This window comes from Marmota flaviventris, chromosome 2, assembly GCF_047511675.1.
Source record: "Marmota flaviventris isolate mMarFla1 chromosome 2, mMarFla1.hap1, whole genome shotgun sequence".
Lineage (NCBI taxonomy): Eukaryota > Metazoa > Chordata > Mammalia > Rodentia > Sciuridae > Marmota > Marmota flaviventris.
The window spans coordinates 36,523,178-36,543,670 of record NC_092499.1 but is presented as its reverse complement, the minus strand read 5'-3'; the positions used below and the strand labels follow the sequence as shown (position 1 = coordinate 36,543,670).

At 41.8% G+C, this 20,493-nt stretch overlaps 1 protein-coding gene across 1 annotated transcript in view; it reads left to right on the top strand.

Annotated features, from left to right (window-relative positions):
* Positions 1–20,493, top strand: part of Acin1 (apoptotic chromatin condensation inducer 1) — a 35,865-nt gene that overhangs the window by 10,177 nt on the left and 5,195 nt on the right. The window contains 7 exon segments of the mRNA XM_071607760.1: positions 927–1,015; positions 2,044–3,312; positions 4,278–4,493; positions 7,095–7,210; positions 15,002–15,143; positions 18,542–18,584; positions 20,350–20,483. Of these exon segments, the coding sequence (XP_071463861.1) occupies positions 927–1,015; positions 2,044–3,312; positions 4,278–4,493; positions 7,095–7,210; positions 15,002–15,143; positions 18,542–18,584; positions 20,350–20,483 (2,009 nt within the window).

Here is a 20,493-nt window from a genome sequence, read left to right as displayed (position 1 = left end):
CACATTCTAGACAAGTACTTTCCCACTGAGTTATTCTCTTTTCTCAACTAGCATCAAGATCTTATCTCTTCCTTCTATCACTGAACTATACTTGTAGTCCTTCTATGTAATATTTTAATACTGGTAGGAAACTTCAAGTTCAACCCTATCCAAGGCATGAAACTAACATTACTTAAGTGATTTACTTACAGTTGTCTTCCTTCATAGAATATTAGTGAAACCTTCAGTTTTACATGGAATTATCATTCAGAATGACCTAGATTGGTGGTTTACAAACTTTATTTTAACAGCCAACCCCCCCCCCCAAAAAAAAAAAAAAAAATCTTTCTCCTTGAGCTCCAACATATAATATATACTCAAAAGGACTCAGTTCTGAAGCCCTGTCCAGTTAGCTCAAGTGATTTCTAGGAACAATGGGGCCCTGGAAACCATTCATCTAATTCTTTTTTCTTGAGTTTATCATTGTACAAATTGACTGGTTTATTTAATCATAATATTTTGATCAAAATTAGCAAATAGTGGCAATAGGGTGTTTTGAAAAATGGGCCTAGAACAGAGTGAAGTCTTGAGCTTTGGTTCAGAATAACAAAACACTTTGTAGAAATAAGTGCTTTGTATATTCCTGCTAGACAATTTGAAGTCTCTAAAGTTATTTTAGTTTTATTTGTGGTACATAACTCATGTAGTATGTATGTGATGTTGAAAATATTCTAGACATGCACACCAGGAATAATCAATAAGACCCTGACTTTCAGGGCTATGTATAGTCTTTTTTGAACATGGAAGCCAAAGAAATTGATAAAAGATACATATTGATAAAAGATACATATCAAAACAGCTTATATGCCACAGTTTGTTGGATTTTAGAAAGTCATGAATGAGTGTTCATGACATTAAATCTGACTTGATTTTCTTTCATTTGATAGGAAAAGGCTCCTCTGTTTCTGAAGAGAAAGGTGAATCTGATGATGAGAAACCAAGAAAAGGAGAAAGACGATCATCTAGGGTCAGACAGGTAATCAAATACTTCCTAAACATTCAGTCACCTCTCTGAGTGGTGCTTTGAAATATCTCCCCCTCCTCCTTTTCCTCCTCAAACTGTTTTCGAGGTAGTGTTTTTATAAATTTTTATATAGTCATCTTCTCACTTCTCTTTGTCACTTTTTTATGCTTTTTTTTTTTTGTATGTTTGTTTAGGTCTGATCTAGTCTTTAGAAATCAAAGCAAATATATAGATATATGAAAGTTAGGTTGGTCTGCATTCTTTATATATAGATAGATAGATAGATAGATAGATTTTTTTAGTTGTAGTTGGACACAATAGCTTTTTATTTTATTTATTTATTTATTTTTAAGTGATGCTGAGGATCGAACCCAGGGCCTCACATGTGCTAAGCGAATGTTGTACTACTGAGCCACAATCCCAGCCCTGGTTGTATTTTTAAAGCACATTATTAGAAAAGATACAGCATAATTAATTTTTTGGTTAAAACTTTAAAACTGTTAGAACAATGTTAAGTGAGCAGAGTACAAAGGCATATGTGTAGCATAATTAAGACCATGCAAAGAAAGGTAAGGAAAAAAGAATGAAAAGAAATATACTAAAATGATAAAAATAGGGGCTGGTATGGTAGATCAATGTGGTAGAGTGCTTGCCTAGCATGTGTGAGGCACTGGGTTCAATTCTCAGCACCACATATAAAAAAATAAAGGTTCATTGACAAATAAAAAATATTTTTAAAAATGATAAAAATAATCAGATTATGTGACAGTATTTTTGTTTTCCTCCCTGATTCTAGATGTTTAAAAACTTGAAGCTAAAAAATGAACTACAAGCAGCTTCATTATTCCTTTTGGTTACTGTTATTTTGATTCCCAAAAGGAACCCACATTAGTCATAGTTATCTACTGTCATACCTGTTTCTGTGTTAACAAAATTGTATATCATTGAATTTCTTATTCTTGGGAGTATTAAATGGGATGCTTTTTCTCCATTGATTGTGAGCAAATATATTTGGAACTGTTTTATATCTTTTCTTTCAGGCAAGAGCAGCTAAATCCTCTGAGTGTAGTCAAGCTGCTGAGGGGGAAGAGAATCAAGAAGTACCTTCTAGAAATCTGAGGGTCAGAGCAGATCGAAATTTGAAAACTGAAGAGGAAGAAGAAGAGGAGGAGGAGGAGGAAGATGAGGAAGAGGAAGAGGAAGAAGAGGAAGGACAAAAATCTAGGGAGGCACCAATCCTGAAACAGTTTCAGGAAGAAGAGGGAGATGTGATGCCCAGAGCAAAACCAGAGGAGGTGATTGATGAGAGACCCAAAACCATAAGAGCGCAGGAACAGGAGGGGCTAGAGAGAGGAGGACGAGTTACAAGATCCCAGGAAGAAGCTAGAACTCGTCATCTCACCAAACAGCAACAAGAGAAAGAGATGCAATCAGTTTCCCCCCTTGAGGAGAAAGGAGAAGAAATAAAATTTTCACAAGGCTTGGAAGAAAAATCACAGTCCCCTTCCCCTCCTCTACTGACCGAAGATCTAGAGAAGGCCCCTCTTGTGCTACCACTGGAGCAAACTGCCAGTGAGGAGGAGACTCCCCCACCTTTACTTACCAAGGAAGCATCTTCTCCACCACCTCATACACAACTCCAGAGTGAGGAAGAAATAGAACCCATGGAAGGCCCAGCACCCCCTGTCCTCGTCCAGTTATCTCCTAATACAGATGCTGAGACCAGACAGCTTTTAATATCTCAGCATACTGTGCAGTTGGTAGGTGGCCTGTCGTCTTTGTCAAGTCCTGCAGACACCAAAGCAGAATCTCCAGCAGAGAAAGTGCCAGAAGAGAATGTTCTGCCTCTACTTCAGAAAAGCACATTGGCTGAATACTCAACCCAGAAAGGTCTTGAAACTGAGCCAGAAAAATCTGCTCAGCCAGTCTCTTTAAAAATGGAGGAATTAACATCACCCAAAGGCATTACTGAGGAATCTCTGAAACAACCATCTTTGGAACAGAAGGAAGGCAGAAGGGCTTCACATAATCTTTTCCCAAGCCACAGATTGAAACAGTCAGCTGACTCATCCTCTAGCCGATCCTCCTCCTCCTCTTCCTCCAGTTCTAGATCTAGGTCTCGTTCTCCTGATAGCTCTGGCTCTCAGTCTCTCTCACCTCCGAGATCCAAGCAGAGAGATATATCCCAGGCACGAATTCACGCCAACCCTCATGGTAGACCCAAGACAGACTCCAGGTCAACATCAGAATCTAGGTCACGTTCCCGATCTCGTTCCCGTTCCCATTCAGCATCAAGCAGCAGCAGAAAAGTGAGTATGAGAGATTCCTGTGTGTGTTGAAATTCTGTCTGTAAGCCAGTGTTTTTCATCCCCAGAAGAACCTGTCATAATTTCTAACAGGAATAGGAAAAGCTTCCTTTAGTCCCCAGTTCACTGATAATTTACCCTCATCCCAGAGTCTAATTTTCAATTAATTGGCCCCTAACTGGAATTGTTTTCCATTCTGAGTCCATTTGTTTCCAAAGAAAGTTACTCTCATGCTGTGCTGGACATAAACTTCTTGAGGGTGTGGATATGCCTTAATGTGGGTATCCCAGTACTCAGCATCTAATTGGAACCTAGTAAATTTGTTGATAAGTAGTAAGGGAGATCAGTAATTCAAGCAGGAATAATAAATACAAAGACTTTTTTTTTCTCCCCAAGTTCTTGTAGTGGTCCGTACTTAAAAGAATTTAACCTTTATTTTTATTTATTTGTTTTTATGTGGTGCTAAGATTTGATTGAACCCCAGCCCCCACAAAGACTTTTATTCAGCCATGAGAAGAAGGAAATTATGTCATTTTCAGAAAATGGTTGGAACTAGAGACCATAATTTTGAGTAAAATAAGTGAGAGAGGAAAGTGTCATGTGTTTTTTCTCATTTGTGGAAACTATAGAAGAAAAAATAGCAGGGGAGAAAAGAATGTGATGAAAGTAGAACGGAGACCATTAGGGTAGTGAAAGGGAAGCAGGAGGGGAGGGTAAGAAGTGAAATTGTTCAGATTATGCTTATATATATGTACATATGAATATGCCACAGTGAAACCAATTATTCTGTATGAATATGTACCCCCCCCCAAAAAAAAAAATCTCAGGTATGAATTGGGTTAGCACAAGTTGGAAAACTCAATGATTTACTGATTATTTACCATCCATCTACACAAACACACACACACACACAATGTGTACCATATAAAGTAATTTTCTTTTCTCTGCGTTTCATTTAATTTCTTCAGTCTCTGAGCCCTGGAGCCTCCAGGGACAGCAACACCAGCTACACTGAAACCAAAGATCCCTCTTCTGGTCAGGAGATTGCAGTTCCACCAATGCCACAGCTGCAGGTTCTTGAGCCAAAGGAGAGAACTTCCACCTCCTCATCCATCCAAGTGAGGCGTCTGAGCCAGCCTGAGCCAGCCGAAAAGCTCATGACCCAGAAGTTACAGCCTGAGCGGGTAGGCTATCGTGACCTTTCCCTAGAGGGAGATGGAGAATTAGGCATAGTTTTCCTTTTTGTCTTAACTGTAAAATTGAGAAGTCAGTCTGGACAAACCTCAGGAGAAATGTAGAGGGTAGGGGTAGGGGACACTTGTTAATCCTACTTAACTCATTTCTACTCCCTGGTTTATAAAAGTTCTCCATGAGGCTGAGAAGCAGTGTTCTCATCTCCAGGGCTCTCAGCATCAGTTCTTGCTCAGAACTTCTTCTTATCTGCCCCAAAGGAAGACTTTTATCGGTTCTCCAAAAAAGAATTCTAAGGGTTGGGATATATCCCCAGTCAACTCAGTGGTAGAGTATGTGCTTAGCATGGATAAAACTCTAGTTCAATCCCCAACACTACCGCTCACCATCCCCACCAAAAAAAAAAAACCCTAATGAAATGATTGCTGACTTAGAAATAAGGTCTTAAAAAGTATTTATCTTGAGAGCTGGAGATAAAGTTCAGTTGGTAGAGTACTTGCCTAGCATGTACATGGTCCTAGGTTCAATCCCCAGCACCACCACCAAGAAAAAAAAGGTATCTCTTTTTAAGCTACATTATAGTCAACATTCTAAGATGAAATAATGCAGATATAGAGGACTTTGTGATTGAGCTGGTACTGTATATATACTCGCCTGACTTTCTTGTTTTGTTTTGTTTTACATTTCTACAAAATTTATTGTTATAATATTATGCAATATAATTCTGTTAAATAGGCTTTGTTTACTTCAAAAATTTTATTTCCTACTCCCATACAAGATTAATCATGTTATTCTGTTAGAGATTAGAAAAAGAGCACTGGGCTGGGTGTGGTGATCCATGCCTGTAATCCCAGCTACTCTGGAGGCTGAGACAGGAAGATTGCAAGTTCAAAGCAAACCTCAGCAACTTAGTGAGATCCTGTCTCAAAATAAAAAAATGAAAGGACTGGGGATGTGGTTCAGTGGTTAAACACCTCTTAATACCAAAAACCCTAGTACCAAACACTGTAGTACCAAAAAAGAAAAATAGCTTTGGAACAGATTTCATATTTCTTAAATGTCCACACTTTATTCTACCCTTCATCTTTTTTTTTTAATATTTATTTAGTTGTAGATGAACACACAGTATCTTTATTTTTAATGTGGTGCTGAGGATTGAACCCAGTGCCTCACACATGAGAGGCAAGCACTTTACCACTGAGCTATAGCCCCAATCCCTACCCTTCATCGTTTTTTGTTTGTTTGTTTGTTTGTTTGTTTGTTTTTTAAGAGAGAAAGAGAGAATTTCAATATTTATTTTTCAGTTTTTGGCGGACACAACATCTTTGTTTGTATGTGGTGCTGAGGATCGAACCCCCGGGCCACACGCATGCCAGGAGAGCGCGATACCGCTTGAGCCACATCCCCAGCCCTACATAGAACAAAGATTAGTTGTCTTGTCTAACTATAATGGTAGTTATTAATATGTAACATTACAAATGGTGTCATCCACTTACATACTCAGCCTGTGTTTCTTCTATATATTAATGTCTGATCGAGATAATTACTTATTTAATGTCTGAGAAACTCAAGAATGCAGAACAGATTTAAACCATCAAAATGAAAACAAGTTTTTGAGTGAAATATAATAATAAGCATGGATAAACATGAAACTGGATTGTACATTTTTCTCCATCAGATATTGACAACTTCCCTCCAGTTGTTTAATTAGCTTCTTAAATGGTGTAATTGAATGGTCCCCTTCCCATTCTTCTTTATAAAATTATGGGGTATTCTAGTGATTCACACATTCACAAAGTGACCACTCCAAGACTTCAGTTAAGAGTTTCCTCAGTTATGTCAAAATCTGTGAAGTTGGGGGCTGGGGTTGTGGCTCAGTGGTAGAGTGCTTGCTTAGCATGTGTGAGGCACTGGGTTTGATTCTCAGCACCACATATAAATAAATGAATAAAATAAAAGTCCATCAATGACTTAAAAAAAAATGAAGTCATCATAAAAGGAAGTGTGAAGCTGAAGAGGCAGAGCCACCAGCTGCCACACAGCCTCAAACCCCAGAAACTCAGACCTCTTATCTACCAGAATCAGAAAGGAGACAGCAACAAGGTGTGTTAAGTCCATTTTGTCAAAGGGACTGTTTGTCAAACAGTCTTCCTCCGGTTCCCTTTGACAAAATGGACTTAACACACCTTGTTGCTGTCTCCCCAAGTTCTTGCAGTGGTCCGTACTTACCAATGTTCTCTGACAAGTAATTACATAGGCCCTCATTTTACTGAGGCAAATCAGGGTGTCACACTCAGTGCAGTTCCAGTACTCTGATGCTGGAAGTCCTTCTGAAGGAAGGTATGCCCAATTATTCTTTAGACTGGTATCAATACAGGAATGGCAGAATCTAAAAGCACTTAATAATTATGCTTAACAGAGTTTCATTTAAGCAAAATTAGGTATATTCTGTGACATAGAAGAGTTGTGTTCAAAGTCCACTGGAGATGTGGCTCTTTTTCATCCTGCCTTGACTTTTTCCAGCTCCAGATCAAAGAAAAGGAACCAACTGAATTAAATCCTTTGTTATCTTTGTTTTTGCTATCTCCTGACAGGTGAGCCCAAAGAAGTGTGAAGCTGAAGAGGCAGAGCCACCAGCTGCCACACAGCCTCAAACCCCAGAAACTCAGACCTCTTATCTACCAGAATCAGAAAGGATTCATCCCACTGTGTAAGTGATAAATCTTGACCTGGGTATAAAAAGGAACTAGGAATGTGGGACCAATCTTTGCTGTCTAGGATTCTTTGAGAAGCCCTAGTTTCCTTTTAAAACATGAAGGCAGGGTGGGAGTGTAGCTCCTTTAAGGAGCAAACAACTGAAGCTTCTATCTCCTCACTCAAGATATATAAAGGAGTCAACTCAGGGAATCTTAACTCAGTCTTTAACTCATATTTATTAACTACACCTGTGGCCACGCAGTTAAACAAAGGATATTGAGGGTTTGTAAAGAAGCACAGTCCTTCCTTCAGCACACAGTGCAGCAGTATATGAAGTTCCTATGAAGTCAGATATTGATTCCTGAGCCCCTAAGATTCTTCGATTGATCTTATAATTATATCAGGTTAAATTTGTAATTGAATAAGTACATTATTCATTATTCTGAACTTGAAATTATAAGAAGTTATTGAAGCAACAAATAAAAAATTTTAAAAAAAGAAGTCATTGAAACCAGGTGTGGTAGTTCATGCCTGGAATTACAGTGACTTGGGAAACTGAGGCAGGAGGATCACAAGTTCCAGGCCAGCCTCAGCAACTAAGCGAAGCCCTAAGCAATTTAGTGAGATACTTAGTGATACTTACTGAGCCCCATCCCTGGCCCTTTTTTCAGTTTGAGACACTAATTTAAAGACACTAAAGTCTCAAACTGAAAAAAGGGCCAAGGGATGGGTCTCAGTGGTAAAGCACTTCTGGGTTCTTCCCTCCCAGTACCAAAAAAAGAAAAGTCATTGAGTCAGAATTCATGGTTTCAACGTTTCATGGGAAATGGGGGGGGGGGAGCATTATAGAAATAGAAATAGAATTGCTTAGCTTTAGGACATCAGGAATTTTGAACTGTTTTAGAGAATGTCTTATGCAGACTATTAGCCTCAAGTTGTTCCATAATTGTTTTTATGTCATTTTAGTACTGTTATTATCAGTATTATTTTTCCTGTGTATAATAATCTGATAATTTATACACTTAGGAGACCTTCAGATTGTCTTTTGACTCTGAATTTTGGAGGTTAGTGGGCAGGGGACATGATTTATTATCTCATATCCTTGTGATATTAATGTTCGTTTCATATGCCTTAACATAGATTTTGCCTTGCTACTGTCCATTCTCATATTCTTGCTTCTTCTGCCATCTTGTGGCCATTACATTTTTTGGTTTGATTTTCCTTTTTGAGATGGGTATATTATCCTTTGGAAAAGGGTTTTTCTTCTAGGACCATAAAAGAAAACTCAGCGGATACTGGAAGATGTTTAGAGTTCCTCAGTTATATCATCAATGAGAAAATGGGGTGACATCTTTCCTTCCATATAACTCATACAGACATAACATCTGCTTTCCCCTTCCTGCCCCTATTCCATGAAGGTACAGCGTGCCCTTTTTTCACGATGTTGACAGTTTCAAAGTGGGTATTGACAACCTACTACTAATTTGCCCTGAGGAACTTCTTCCTATGCACCTCAAGAAACAGTAATTTTCTTAAAAGCTCCTTGCTAGCCTTAAAGTTCTGGGTTTGTAAGATCCTAGCAATAGAAAAGCATTTTATGTTGTTTGGAAGATTCTTTATTTCTCAACTTTCCAATTCAAGTCCAAGGAAAATGAAGCTTGGAGTCATATACAGAGTTTTCCTTCCCGGGTAAAGGTGGCTTTGACCTTCATTCTATGATATAATCTAGTCACATTGATTTTGACAAAGTATTAGGGAAATGACACCATCAGCAAATATTGAGATTGTCCATTGTTGCCTAGGCAAGCTTCATTTGAGCATCCTGTAGACTAGAGATGCAGTCTACATTTGGAATAGCTGAGACACATCCCTCTTACCTTCTTTCCTTCTGCTGCCTGCCAGATAGTCTCTTCAACAGCCTAAAAAAAAAAAAAAAAAAAATGCCCACAGGCCTAAACTCATAGGCTATTTTTAATATTAAATTTGGTGAATGAATGCTTGAGAAGTTTGCCTTCATTCTGCCTGACTCACAACATTTCTCCTAGTCTTTTTCACCTTCCACAGTGCTAGTGTTTAGTATGGGAGTCCTCTAGAGCCCTAGCCAACTTTAAAAGTGGGATCAACAGTACCAAATGGAAGAAACCATTTGTGGCTTAACCTTTGTTGTCTTCTCTCAACAAGAAGTGACAATGATTTAAAAAAAAAACCAGCAATAAAGTGTTAAAAAATAAATTAGACTTTATCTTCAGGACTTCTTACTTTTTGGAAGAGATTGGCTAACTTATTTGCTATACTTGGTTAAACCTGTTCCCATTATGAGTGCCTGAGGAATTCTAGGTTTATGAGGTCAGGTGTCTTTTTTATTACTTAGAGCAGGGATTTGTAAGCCCTCAATCCTATTTCAATCAATCCCTGTTCCAAAATCTAGTCTTCTCTCTCCTATGCCTTTAACAGAAGTTTCCTCATACAACAGAAATTATAGTACTCTCTTTTTTTTTTTAACATTATAAAACAGTAGGGGATAAGGCTGAGGCAAGAGGCTCTCAAATTCAAGGCCACCCCAGGCGACTTAGTGAGACCCTGTCCTTTTTTTTTATATTTATTTTTTAGTTATAGGTGGACATAATGTCTTTATTTTACTTTATGTGGTGCTGAGGATCAAACCCAGTGCCTCACACATGCTAAGTGAGTGCTCTACCTCTGAGCCACAACCCTAGCCCAAGACCCTGTCTTAAAGAAAATGTTGGGAATGTAGCTCAGTGGTAGAACATTTGACCTAGTACGCATGAGGCCTTGGGTTCAATCCCTAATACCACAAAACAAACAAACCAACAATAAGGGGCAAAAGGAAAAAAGGATAATAAAAGTGTATAGGCAGCTATATCATTTAGTAGTAGTTAATTCAAACCTGAATTAATTAAACACAACCTTCTGACACAAACTTAGCAGGCATTCGCAACTTAAGGCTCTTGATACTAAGGGAGTATTTCTGTAAACCAATGTGACAATGTAATTGATATTTTCCAGGGGATCTACAATGCCTGTATCCCAAGTGATGCATAAATTAAAAAAAAAAAAAACATAATTTGTCATAAGTATTATGAGTTTGCTCATTGAGAACTTTGTATCTAAGGACATACCCTCCAAAATCATACTGTCCTTAGTTAACTTGGAACTAGTAAGTTCCTGAGGGATCAAGTCCCAGTATTTGTTACTAAATTTCCATATCAGTTCATAAACTTCTTGTGAATTTTCTGTAATAGCTAAAATTCAAACACATATGCCTATAGGAATTTATTTTTTTCCATTAATTCTTTTGAATCTCATTTACATAAAACTACAAAATGTTTTTAACTTCCAAGTGGTTCCATCCTTTTCTTCTGGGCTCTAATGCTGTCTGTTTAATTATGGATAGCTTATCCCCACCTCTCACCCCCTTTCCCCATACCATTTCACAGATTTTTAAAAGATTTTGGGAATATTTGTGCAAGAACTTAAATAATGGAGGGAAGAAAGGGAGGTGCCTTTTGTTTAAAAAGGATGGGACAGTTTCAAGGATTCTTTATTATCTTCTGAAAACAAGGTCTTGGAAATTCTCGGATCCCACAAAATCAACCAAAGGGAAATAGAAGAAATAGATCTCCTGTGTCTTAAGAAGGCCAAGGAGAAAATTGTAAAATTCATATTCTAGAAAAAAATGAGATAAAATTCTCAATAACAAAAAGTTCTTCCTCCAAGTAAGCTACTTCTGGACAGGCAGTTTAGCAGCTGAATGTATTTTAGAATGACAAGGAATGTTTAGGATGTTTTGAAGGTAACATTTTCTGATGGGTAATAGTCTTTTTTTTTTTTTTTTAAGAAAGAAATTTTTAGGTCAGTAAGCATTTGATAAGTATCTACTTGGTGCCCACTGTGGCACCCTAATTCAGAAATATTTAAAGAGCATTTCTTTGTGGGCTAGGAGCCAAGGGATGGAGTCCCTCCCCTTGAGAGTCTGCATGGTGGAGGTGAGGGGCAAGCAAACTAGTCTTCCTTGTAGAGAGTAATAAGGGCATTGCTGAAAATCTTTCATGCTAATCACTGAATAATTTGGCTTCAGAGAAAGAGGAGACTAATCTGAGTCAAAAAGAGCTTCAGAAGGGGCATCAAATGAGATAATAGCGAACATGTGTTGTAGTGCACCTCTGCACTTTGGGGTGTTGTCCAGGCCAGACTGGAGCTAACATTTATTACACTGTTCCATGAAACAGGTATAGTTAACCACACTGTACAGATTAAGAAATATGCACAGGATCAGAAACTATCTACTATCACAGTTTGAAAGAAGATGGTGCCAGGTCCTAGCAGTCTAATCCAGAGTTCTCTTTCTTATATTTTGAGCAGACAAGGACCATATGTGAATGGGAATACTTTTTGCTTATTTGTTTTTCCCACTACTAGGGATTAAATCCTGGGGTACTCTGCCACTGAGCCTGACCTTGAACTTGGTATTCTCCACTCTCAGCCTCAGGAATAAACTGGGATAACATGCATGCAGCACTGAACCTGTCTGAAAGGGAACTTCTAAAATTATAAACATGACTGAGGCCTAGACCAAAAAGGCCTGGGGGATAGGGGGAGGTGTGCTGGGGATGTAGCATGAACAAGGCTGCAGATTCTATCCCTGGCACCAAAAAAGAAAAAAATCCTTAACTTAAAACATGTAGTTTAGGACTTTAAGCAGCAGTAAGAAATTTCACCCCTGGCTAAAACCTCTGGTGTTAAAAATGCCCAGTGGTAGGGGACTTGCCTAGCATACACAAGACCTTGGGTTCATTCTACAGCACCGCAAAAAAACAGACAAAACCTGAGCTTTTTGATTAAGTTCACAGAATCTTATCCTGGTATTAAACCTCTGCTGTCCTTAAAATACAAAAAAAGCACCTTTGCAATCAACAAATAAGCATTTTGAGTATCTGCTGAGTGCTTTTTCAATCTTTATGGTCTGTTTTACACTTTAACATGTGGTCTGGTGAAAACGCCCACAATTAATATTTTTTGTTTTGTTTCTGATCACTTTCTACGCAGCTGATATTCCCTTCCCCTGTCCCAAGTAGCAGCTTTCTCACTTCCAGTGTCTAGTCTACTCCAAAAAGTAGCCTTCAAGCTTCAGGTATGCAAGGTCCAATTGCCCCGGTTTTCCTTTTCCTAACTGGCTCCAGGGAATCCTGGGGCAGAGTGACCTTATTAAAGACTCTGTGAAACAAAGTTGTCTGTCATCTCTTCAGAGACACCCACCCTCCCTTCTCCTGGTATTTTGAAAAGGAACTCTCTCTCCCTCCTTATCCTGGGAAACAGACTGGATGGAATAGTAACACGTGGTCATTGCCTGGGTGAGCTGCCAGTGATTGGATAGTGACTATAGTATTGGATAGTGACAATTCTATTCCCACCTCCCCACCTTAAGCATATGACTGGTCTTCCATGCTTGCTTCCTGGGTTGAGGGTAGTGGGCCCATAAAAATATTGCTCGTGTCCCTCCATTTGTAGAAGGAATGGAGGCTTTGGTTATCTTTAATAATTTTTCAACTATGCTTATCTATCTTCTTTAATCGTTTTTTTTCACTCCCAACTCTGCTGGTTTCCCTTTCTTCTATTCTCTGGAGTCTTCCAATCAAGGAGCTGTAACTTTATGTCCTCTCCACCCAGCCCCCTCCTTGCCCCTGGGAAGACTAGGAAAGCACACCTCCCCCTATCCCCCAGGCCCTTTGGGTCTAGGCCTCAGTAGCTGTTGTAATCTGAGAAAAGAAGGAAAAAGGCCAGGCCTCTTGAGCCAGCAGTCGGCTCCCTGTGGCCTGCCAGAGGATAAGAACCTTGCTCACTCAGCTCCCTCCCTCTTTTCTTTCCCCTCCCCTGCTGCAGCAGGGCCCTCCCCCATCCGCACACACGGGCTGCTGGGTAAGTGGCAAGATGGCTCCCCTGCATGTCTCCGGCTGATCGCTGCCGCTCCGCCAATACAATAGAGCCAGCCACTACCAGCAGCCTGGCCCTCTTCCTCCTCCTCCTCCAGAGAGACCAATCCAGCCGAACTCGGGGTTTGCCGTGAGGACTTAACGCTTATCTCTTAAAAGCCAGATCTATTTTAGCCTCCCCACACCACCACCACCACCTCCCCTTCCATTTACCATTTTTTGGATCCCCAGTTGCTGCATCTCTATTTTCTCTCTCTGGATCGGGTGGCTGGGGAGGAGGTGGTGGGATCTTGGAACAAGGAAGGTGGTTTTTTGGTTTTTTTTTTTTAGGATTTTTTGTTTGGTTTTTGTTATTTCTTCCATTCCAGAAAGGGATAAACAGCACTTCCAGGGGGAGAAAAAAAATCATGTTATCAGAAAGCAAAGAAGGGTGAGAGCTTCACATTTCCATGTATCCCTTTTCCCCACCTCTCTGGCTCACCTCATCTTTCTTCTCTTCCTCATGGCTTTCGTTCCATCTTTCATTTTGGTTTGTTTTCAGTCATTCTGCTTTCCCCCTTTGTCCTTCCTGCCCGAATTGTGATTGGCTCCACTTGCCCTCACTGTGTGGGAAATAGGCCTTTTTTTTTTTAATATATATATATAAGCCTTTTTTCTAGATTCAAGTAGTTGAATCGCGTGTTTCTGTGGGGGCCTCTTAGCTGGGGGCACAGGCCCAACTTCCCCTCCCCCTAACCTGTGCATCCCTCTCTGACTCCCCTTGGGAAGCTATACTGACCTCTGAGTGTCAAGCAGTCTGTTGGGAATGCTGAATTTTCTGGTGGTGGTTATCGGCCTGGGGACGCTTGGGCTCCTGATCATATAAATTGGATTTTTTTTTTTTTTTTGGCTTGATATTTGGGTACTAGAAGGAGTAAAATTAAAGATAGAAGTTAGAAATGAAGACAAAAAACAAAGATGGAAAGATAGTTTATCTGAACTGAAGCTCGGGGATTCTTTGCCTAAAGTGGGTGCCAACTTGTATGATTAAAAGTGGGGGAGTGGGTTCAGTGTTTGGTTGGGGGAGCTACATGCTGTGGGGGAGGTGTGTCCTTACTGGGAGGCCTGTTCTCTTTATCTCTAGGAAGTTGGAATGAGGGAATGGGGACAAACTGGGTAAAAGTCAAATGAATATAAGAAAGGTTCCTACACCTCTGAGCAGGTAAAAGTGGCCTGATTCTTTGAGCTTTTGTACTCTTCAGCAGTTTTAGTTTTTCCTTTTAAATGAGAAAAGATCCTTATTGAAGCTCAAACCTTAACTAGCCCTAGATTCCCCCTGCAATCCCCACCCCCACCATTTTCCCTGTTCTGGTGCCTCCAGATCCAGTGGGTCAGCAGGCCTTTACTTATTAAGCAGTTGATTAAACACAAGGATAGGATCATTTGCCACAGCCATGGCCATTCTTTCTTGTGTTTTTAAGGAATCAGGTCCCCATACTTTCTCATACAAGGTAAAGGTGCCTGTAGTCAGGGGGATATGGAGGCCACGGGGTTGTGGGCAAATCACAGTCACTTTAGAGGGACCATTTCAGCCAGGAGAGTCTTTCTTTCATGTGAGCATACTCTGGGAAGAATAAGTGGTGTCCTAGCTCCACAGCAATAGCCCATGTAGGCAGTGGATCCATGCTTTTCCCCCCAAGTTTCCCACTTTTCCTATGGTGGCAAGGTTTCTAGTCTGATCTGAAAAGTGGCCATCCCAGTTCTACCCAAGTGATGAGGCATGGGGGTTTCATTATCCAAAATCTGACATCTTGCTCTTTCTTCCCCTTGGTTCTTTCCTGCTCTCCCCTCCAAACCTCCCCCCATCCTGTCAGTGAGGAGAAGGAGGAAGTGACAATGGACACAAGTGAAAACAGACCTGAAAATGAGGTTTCAGAGCCTCCGATGCCTATTGCAGACCAAATCAGTAACGATGACCGCCCAGAAGTCAGCGCTGAAGATGAGGAGAAGAAAGAGGTAAATATCCAAGCCACCTGTTGGGGTGGGTGGGCTGAAGTGATCCTAGGGGAAAGAGTAGACCATTCTGGTGAACCCTCTTACAAAATGGGATAATTTAAAGAGGGGATGAGGCAGGTCCTTGGATCAAGACAGGGCCAAGGGAGAATTCGCTGGTTTAGCAAGGGAGACCCCTTGTGATGGGGACAGGGTTTATTCATCCTTTCCCTGTGGGGGAAGTAGTATAGTCCAGACTCCTGGAAGTTTGTAGCTAATTGGAAGTCTGTTAATGAATCTTTTTCTAAGACCCAGGCACAGCTTTTCCTGCTATTTTCCCAAGCTCTTCTAGATAACTCCTTGAGCTTTCCCTCCTTTTTAAAAGCCTGATGGAGGTCAACGCCATCTAGTGGGCTTTGGTGGTTCTCACCAGATGAGCCATGCTGAGGAATTTTTGTTCCTCATCTGCCCCCCAGTGGTCTCATTACAGATATGTAGCTCCTTAGAAGCTAGCACTTGGACTGATCCAGAAGGTCCTTTCTTCATATCTATAACCCCTTGGCCTCCCTTTTTGGCATATATACTCTCTGGTGTCCTGCACCCAATTCAGGGGGCTCCCCCCATCAGAGCCAGCGAAATCTTCTTGGCTCTTACAATAATATAATTAGCTGGGTTTGGGAGTGGGATAATGGGTGGGAGGGACTGTTGTGTGTGTAGCCTTTCTCTGGTGTGTGTTGCGGGGGCGGGGGCCGGTGAAAGTGATTTGATGTGCAGAATATTATTTATTACAAGGTCCTTCTTCCCCGTAAAACTTTGTCCAAGTACCTCATGTACGGTAATCCGCCCGTAAAATATAACCCTGCCCAACTGGCCAATCGCTGATGCCGCCTCTTCCTCTGGACCCACCCGCTGCTACTGAGCTGCCCAATCAGAGCCAAGTCTGCTATCCAGGTGTCTTGGCCAGAGGGGGGCATGTATGTGGGCTCCTGTGATGGGCCCCCTTTTGCCTCCCTGTCTTGCTTACATCAGGGGGCCAAGAAGAGCACTGTTTCTGGAGAGACTTGTATTGAGAAAAAGCATTTGGAAAGGGGTGGACTTGCATCATCTCCCTACTTGGGACACCCCAAGAAGAGCTTGTGCCAGTGCTGGGGCGCCTGCCCACATGCCCTTGCCCTATCAAGGATTGTGGGTTGCCTTGTTTGCTACAGACTGTTGGGATCCCCATCTAGGGCACCAAGACAACCTAAAGAGTCAATGTTTGTGATCACAGTGCCATGCTGTAAAACACTGAGTGGGGCCCTCGGCTTAAGCTGTGACGACTAGGAACCCTGCAGAGAAGTCTAGGGTTTGTGCCCCAGGGATTTAATGCTGATGACAGCCCAGCCCATGTATCACCACTTGCTCATCAGATGGACTTTCCTTTGGTCCCTGTTGTCCATGGTGAAGGGCAGCATGTTGATTGCTCCAACTTCTCCTCCATCCCTGGAGGCAGAGGCTCATTCATCTACCTGACTGGAACCACTGTCTCAGCTGGAGTCCCTGAGGAGATGCTGCCCACAACTCAGAAGAAAAGTATTCTGACCTTGCTGCTGAATGTGCACCAGGTCCTGGGGATATTCACCTACTACCCCAGGCTACCTTCATCAGAGGCTCCATGATCCCACTCGATGAGAGGACCCCTTCCCCAGTTACAGGCAGAGGAGAAAGGGACTCTGGAGTCGTCACCTGGATTCCAAGTATTGGGTGGTGGTATTGCTGCCGCTTGCCACTGGTGGACATAGGGTCCTGCTTGCTCTCATGATAAAAGGCAAGGACCATTCCTGCTACTCACAGGCCATCTCATCAGGGACTGCAAGATGATGCCCCTACTGGGCCAGGACTGATGTCTCTGCCCCTTTCCCCCCTCTACCCCTCGCTGAGCCTGGCCACCGCCAGTGAACTGTCTTGACATCATGGAAACTGGGCAGCGTCCCCCCACACGTTTCCCTCCCGCCCCCCCTGCGCCCCTGGGAGGACTCTGGCAGTGCCGTGCTGACTACCACGCCGTGCGCCCACCTTTTTTGCCAACCCAACCCCCCACCAATTGCACAGCGCCTAGCAGGGAGGGCTCATTCTGATTGGACCGGCGGTTGACTAGATACAGTACACAGTGAGGTGCGATTGGCTGAACTGAAGATCCCAGGTGTGAGATGGTACCTGGAACATTTGTCATATTCCTAGTTTATTTTCTTCTTTATTTTCTTCTTCTTTTCCTTTTTTTTTTTTTTTTAATCTTTTTTATTTTGATTTTTTTTCTTTATCCTTATTTTTCTGATTTCTTTGTTGGATTTATTTATTTGGTTCATGTTTTTCCTGTTTTAATTAAGACCTTTTTTTTTCTCACTAACTTACCCATCGAGAGCGGCCCAGCTAAGGGTCAGGCTGGCCCTTAACAGAGACCAAGGAGACTTGGTTAGACGACACAAACGGGGCCGGGGGTGGTTAGGGAAAAGGGATTTCATCAAGTGGGTTCTGCCCTACCCTTTAGAAGGGTGGTAGGGTAGTCTTAGTTTTTCCAGAAATAAGCACCTAAAATCTCTGTTGCCCTTCCCCATCCCCCTTAGTTTTGTCCGTAGTCTTTATTCCATTCAGTGTTTTAGGGGAGAAACATATCCAAACTGTCTTCTGGTCCTTGGCAGAGCCCCTAAGGCTTGATCCCTGATTGGAGAGAAAACACTAAGGCTCTCCTAGACTGTAGACAGTGGTTGGAAAGAATGACAATGTATCTGGGGACATCCTGTCCTTCACACAAACTTCCCTTTACTAGAGAGACCTTTCATGTCTAGTGAGTCTGATGTGGCCCCTTTCCTGTGGTGGGGGCCTAGATAGTCCTGACAGCCTGCCCTCAAGCATTCCAAAGCCTGACACTTTAGTGGATGTCAGGCTGGGGATTGAGAAAAGGAGGACTGCCCTGCTGAAGTTGCCATCCCAAAGTTGATTTTCCTTGTTTCCTTGGGTTAGCAAGGAAGTTCCTGGGAGAGTAGATGACCCAGTTCTGGGCACAGTTTGTTGGGCTTGGTGTCCTCAACTTGTAGAGATAGTGGAAGAGGGCACGCCCAACATCTATAAAGGTATGGGAAGCTGCTGATTCCTCTTCCAGCTTATTTCTGGTAAAGCTAATACATAGGTTTGGTATGGAATAGATGTCTTCTCCCTGCTGATGTTTGGTTTTTATTTTTTTCTCTAACTTGCATTGATTCTGCTTCATTTTTGCCGTTTGCCGCTTCTGTTTTGGTCTCTGTCCCTGTCTCTGTGTCTCTATCTTTCTCTGTCTCTTTCTGTGTGTCTTTGGAGCCTATGCTAAGACTGCCCCATTTAACCTCCTTCCCCCTCTCTGTGGGGTGTCTCTCTTTCTCTTTCTCCCCCTTATCTTCTCTATACAGAGCTCGCTGCCCAAATCATTCAAGAGGAAGATCTCCGTTGTCTGTAAGTCTAGCCCTGAATCCCTGATAAAGGCCAGGAATACCATCAAATCAGTGTTCATAGAGAAATGGAGTCCCATTCTCTCTCAGTGAAATTCTTAGTCATCCCTTCTCTGCCCCTTCACCTAGCAAATCTGTACCTGACATATTTTGGGTTCCATTTTGAAATTTAAAATTTTGGATAGTCCTTGTCATGTTTCTCCAGTTATATTTTAATGAGATGCACTGTGTCTCAGATCATTTCCCACCTAGCTTTAGAGGCCTTTTTGTTTTTGTAATGAGGTCTGCCATGTTTCCCAGTTTGGCCTCAAATTCACAGTCAGGACTCCTTCCAAGTAGCTGGAATTATAGGCACCTGTCCTTATGCCCAGCTCTTAACAGTTTTCCAATGTGGAACTCTAGATTACAAAAGTATAATAAGTTGGGTGTGATGGAGCACCCCTCTAATATCAGCTGCTCAGGAGGCTGAGGCAGAAGGATAGCAAGTTTGAGGCCAGTATGAATAATTTAGCAAAACCTATCTTTAAAAAGGCAGAGAATGTAGCCCTGTAGTAGAGTACTTCTGGGTTCAATCCTCCCTAAACCCCCTCCTCAAAAAAAAGGTATAATAGTTGTTTGTTTATAATTTAGATATCAAACTGTAGTGTGGGAATTACAGTATGAGATCACATTTTAATTTTAAATTCTGCTTAGATTTTTAACATGACGTGGTCATTTGGTCCCCCACTGCCACCACCACCATTTTAGGGACTGAACCCAGGGGAACCTCACCATTACCACCAAGCTACATTCCCATCCTGTTTTGTTTTTTATGTTGAGACAGGGTCTTGCTAGGTTGCCAAGGCTAGTCTCAATCATGCAATCCTCTTGACTCAGCCTCCTGAGTCACTGGGATTACAGGTATGCACCACCATGCCCAACATCTCTTTGGTTTTTATGCATTCCTATACCTAGACTGTCTTCTCTTCCACTTCCACGTCAGATGTTTTTCCTTACCATTTAAAAGCTCAAACTACACTAAGGCAGGAGGTCAAGGAAGGAGGATTAGAGTTCAAGGCAGCCTCAACAATTTAGCAAGATCCTATATCAAAAGATGAAAGGGACTGGGGATGTAGCTCACCCCAGGTTCAATACCCAGTCCAAAAATAAAATAAAAAACAGCTGGGACTGGGGTTGTGGCTCAGCAGCAGAGTGCTCGCCTAGTACATAGGAGGCCCTGGGTTCGATCCTTAGCACCAAATAAAAATAAACAAGTAAAATAAAGATATTGTATCCAACTAAAAGCTAAATTAAAAAAAAAAACTGGCAGTGTAGCTCAGTGGTAGAGTTCCTGGGTTCAGTCCCCATTACAAAAAAAGAGAGAGAGAGAGAGAAACTATCATTTGATGAAAAATAAATAAAGCTTAAACTGCTAAGGCAGGAGGATCACAAGTTTGTGGTCAGCCTGGGCAACTTAGACACTGCCCTAAAATAAAAAGGATTGGTGATGTTGGTCAGTGGTAGAGCACCTGTGGGTTCAGTCCCTAATGCCAAAATAACAACTGCTCAACAAACTAGTTAGTTATCTCTCCCTTTTTGCTTTTATAGATTATAGTTTTTGTCTGTCAGAAAGGGACTCCAGCCCTTTTATTGGTCACTCTGAAGCCATATGATTTCTTAAGTTAACCTTTTACTAAAACTCCAGTCGAAGGCAACCTGTGGGTATTATGGTGTGAACCAGCAGAGGGCCTGAGACCATCTAACTGTTGGGTCCTATTTCTTGGGGACAGCAGCTACCAAGGGGGTACCAGCTGGAAACAGTGACACAGAGGGTGGCCAGCCTGGTCGGAAACGTCGTTGGGGAGCCAGCACAGCCACCACACAGAAGAAGCCCTCCATCAGTATCACCACTGAATCACTCAAGGTGAGGTGGG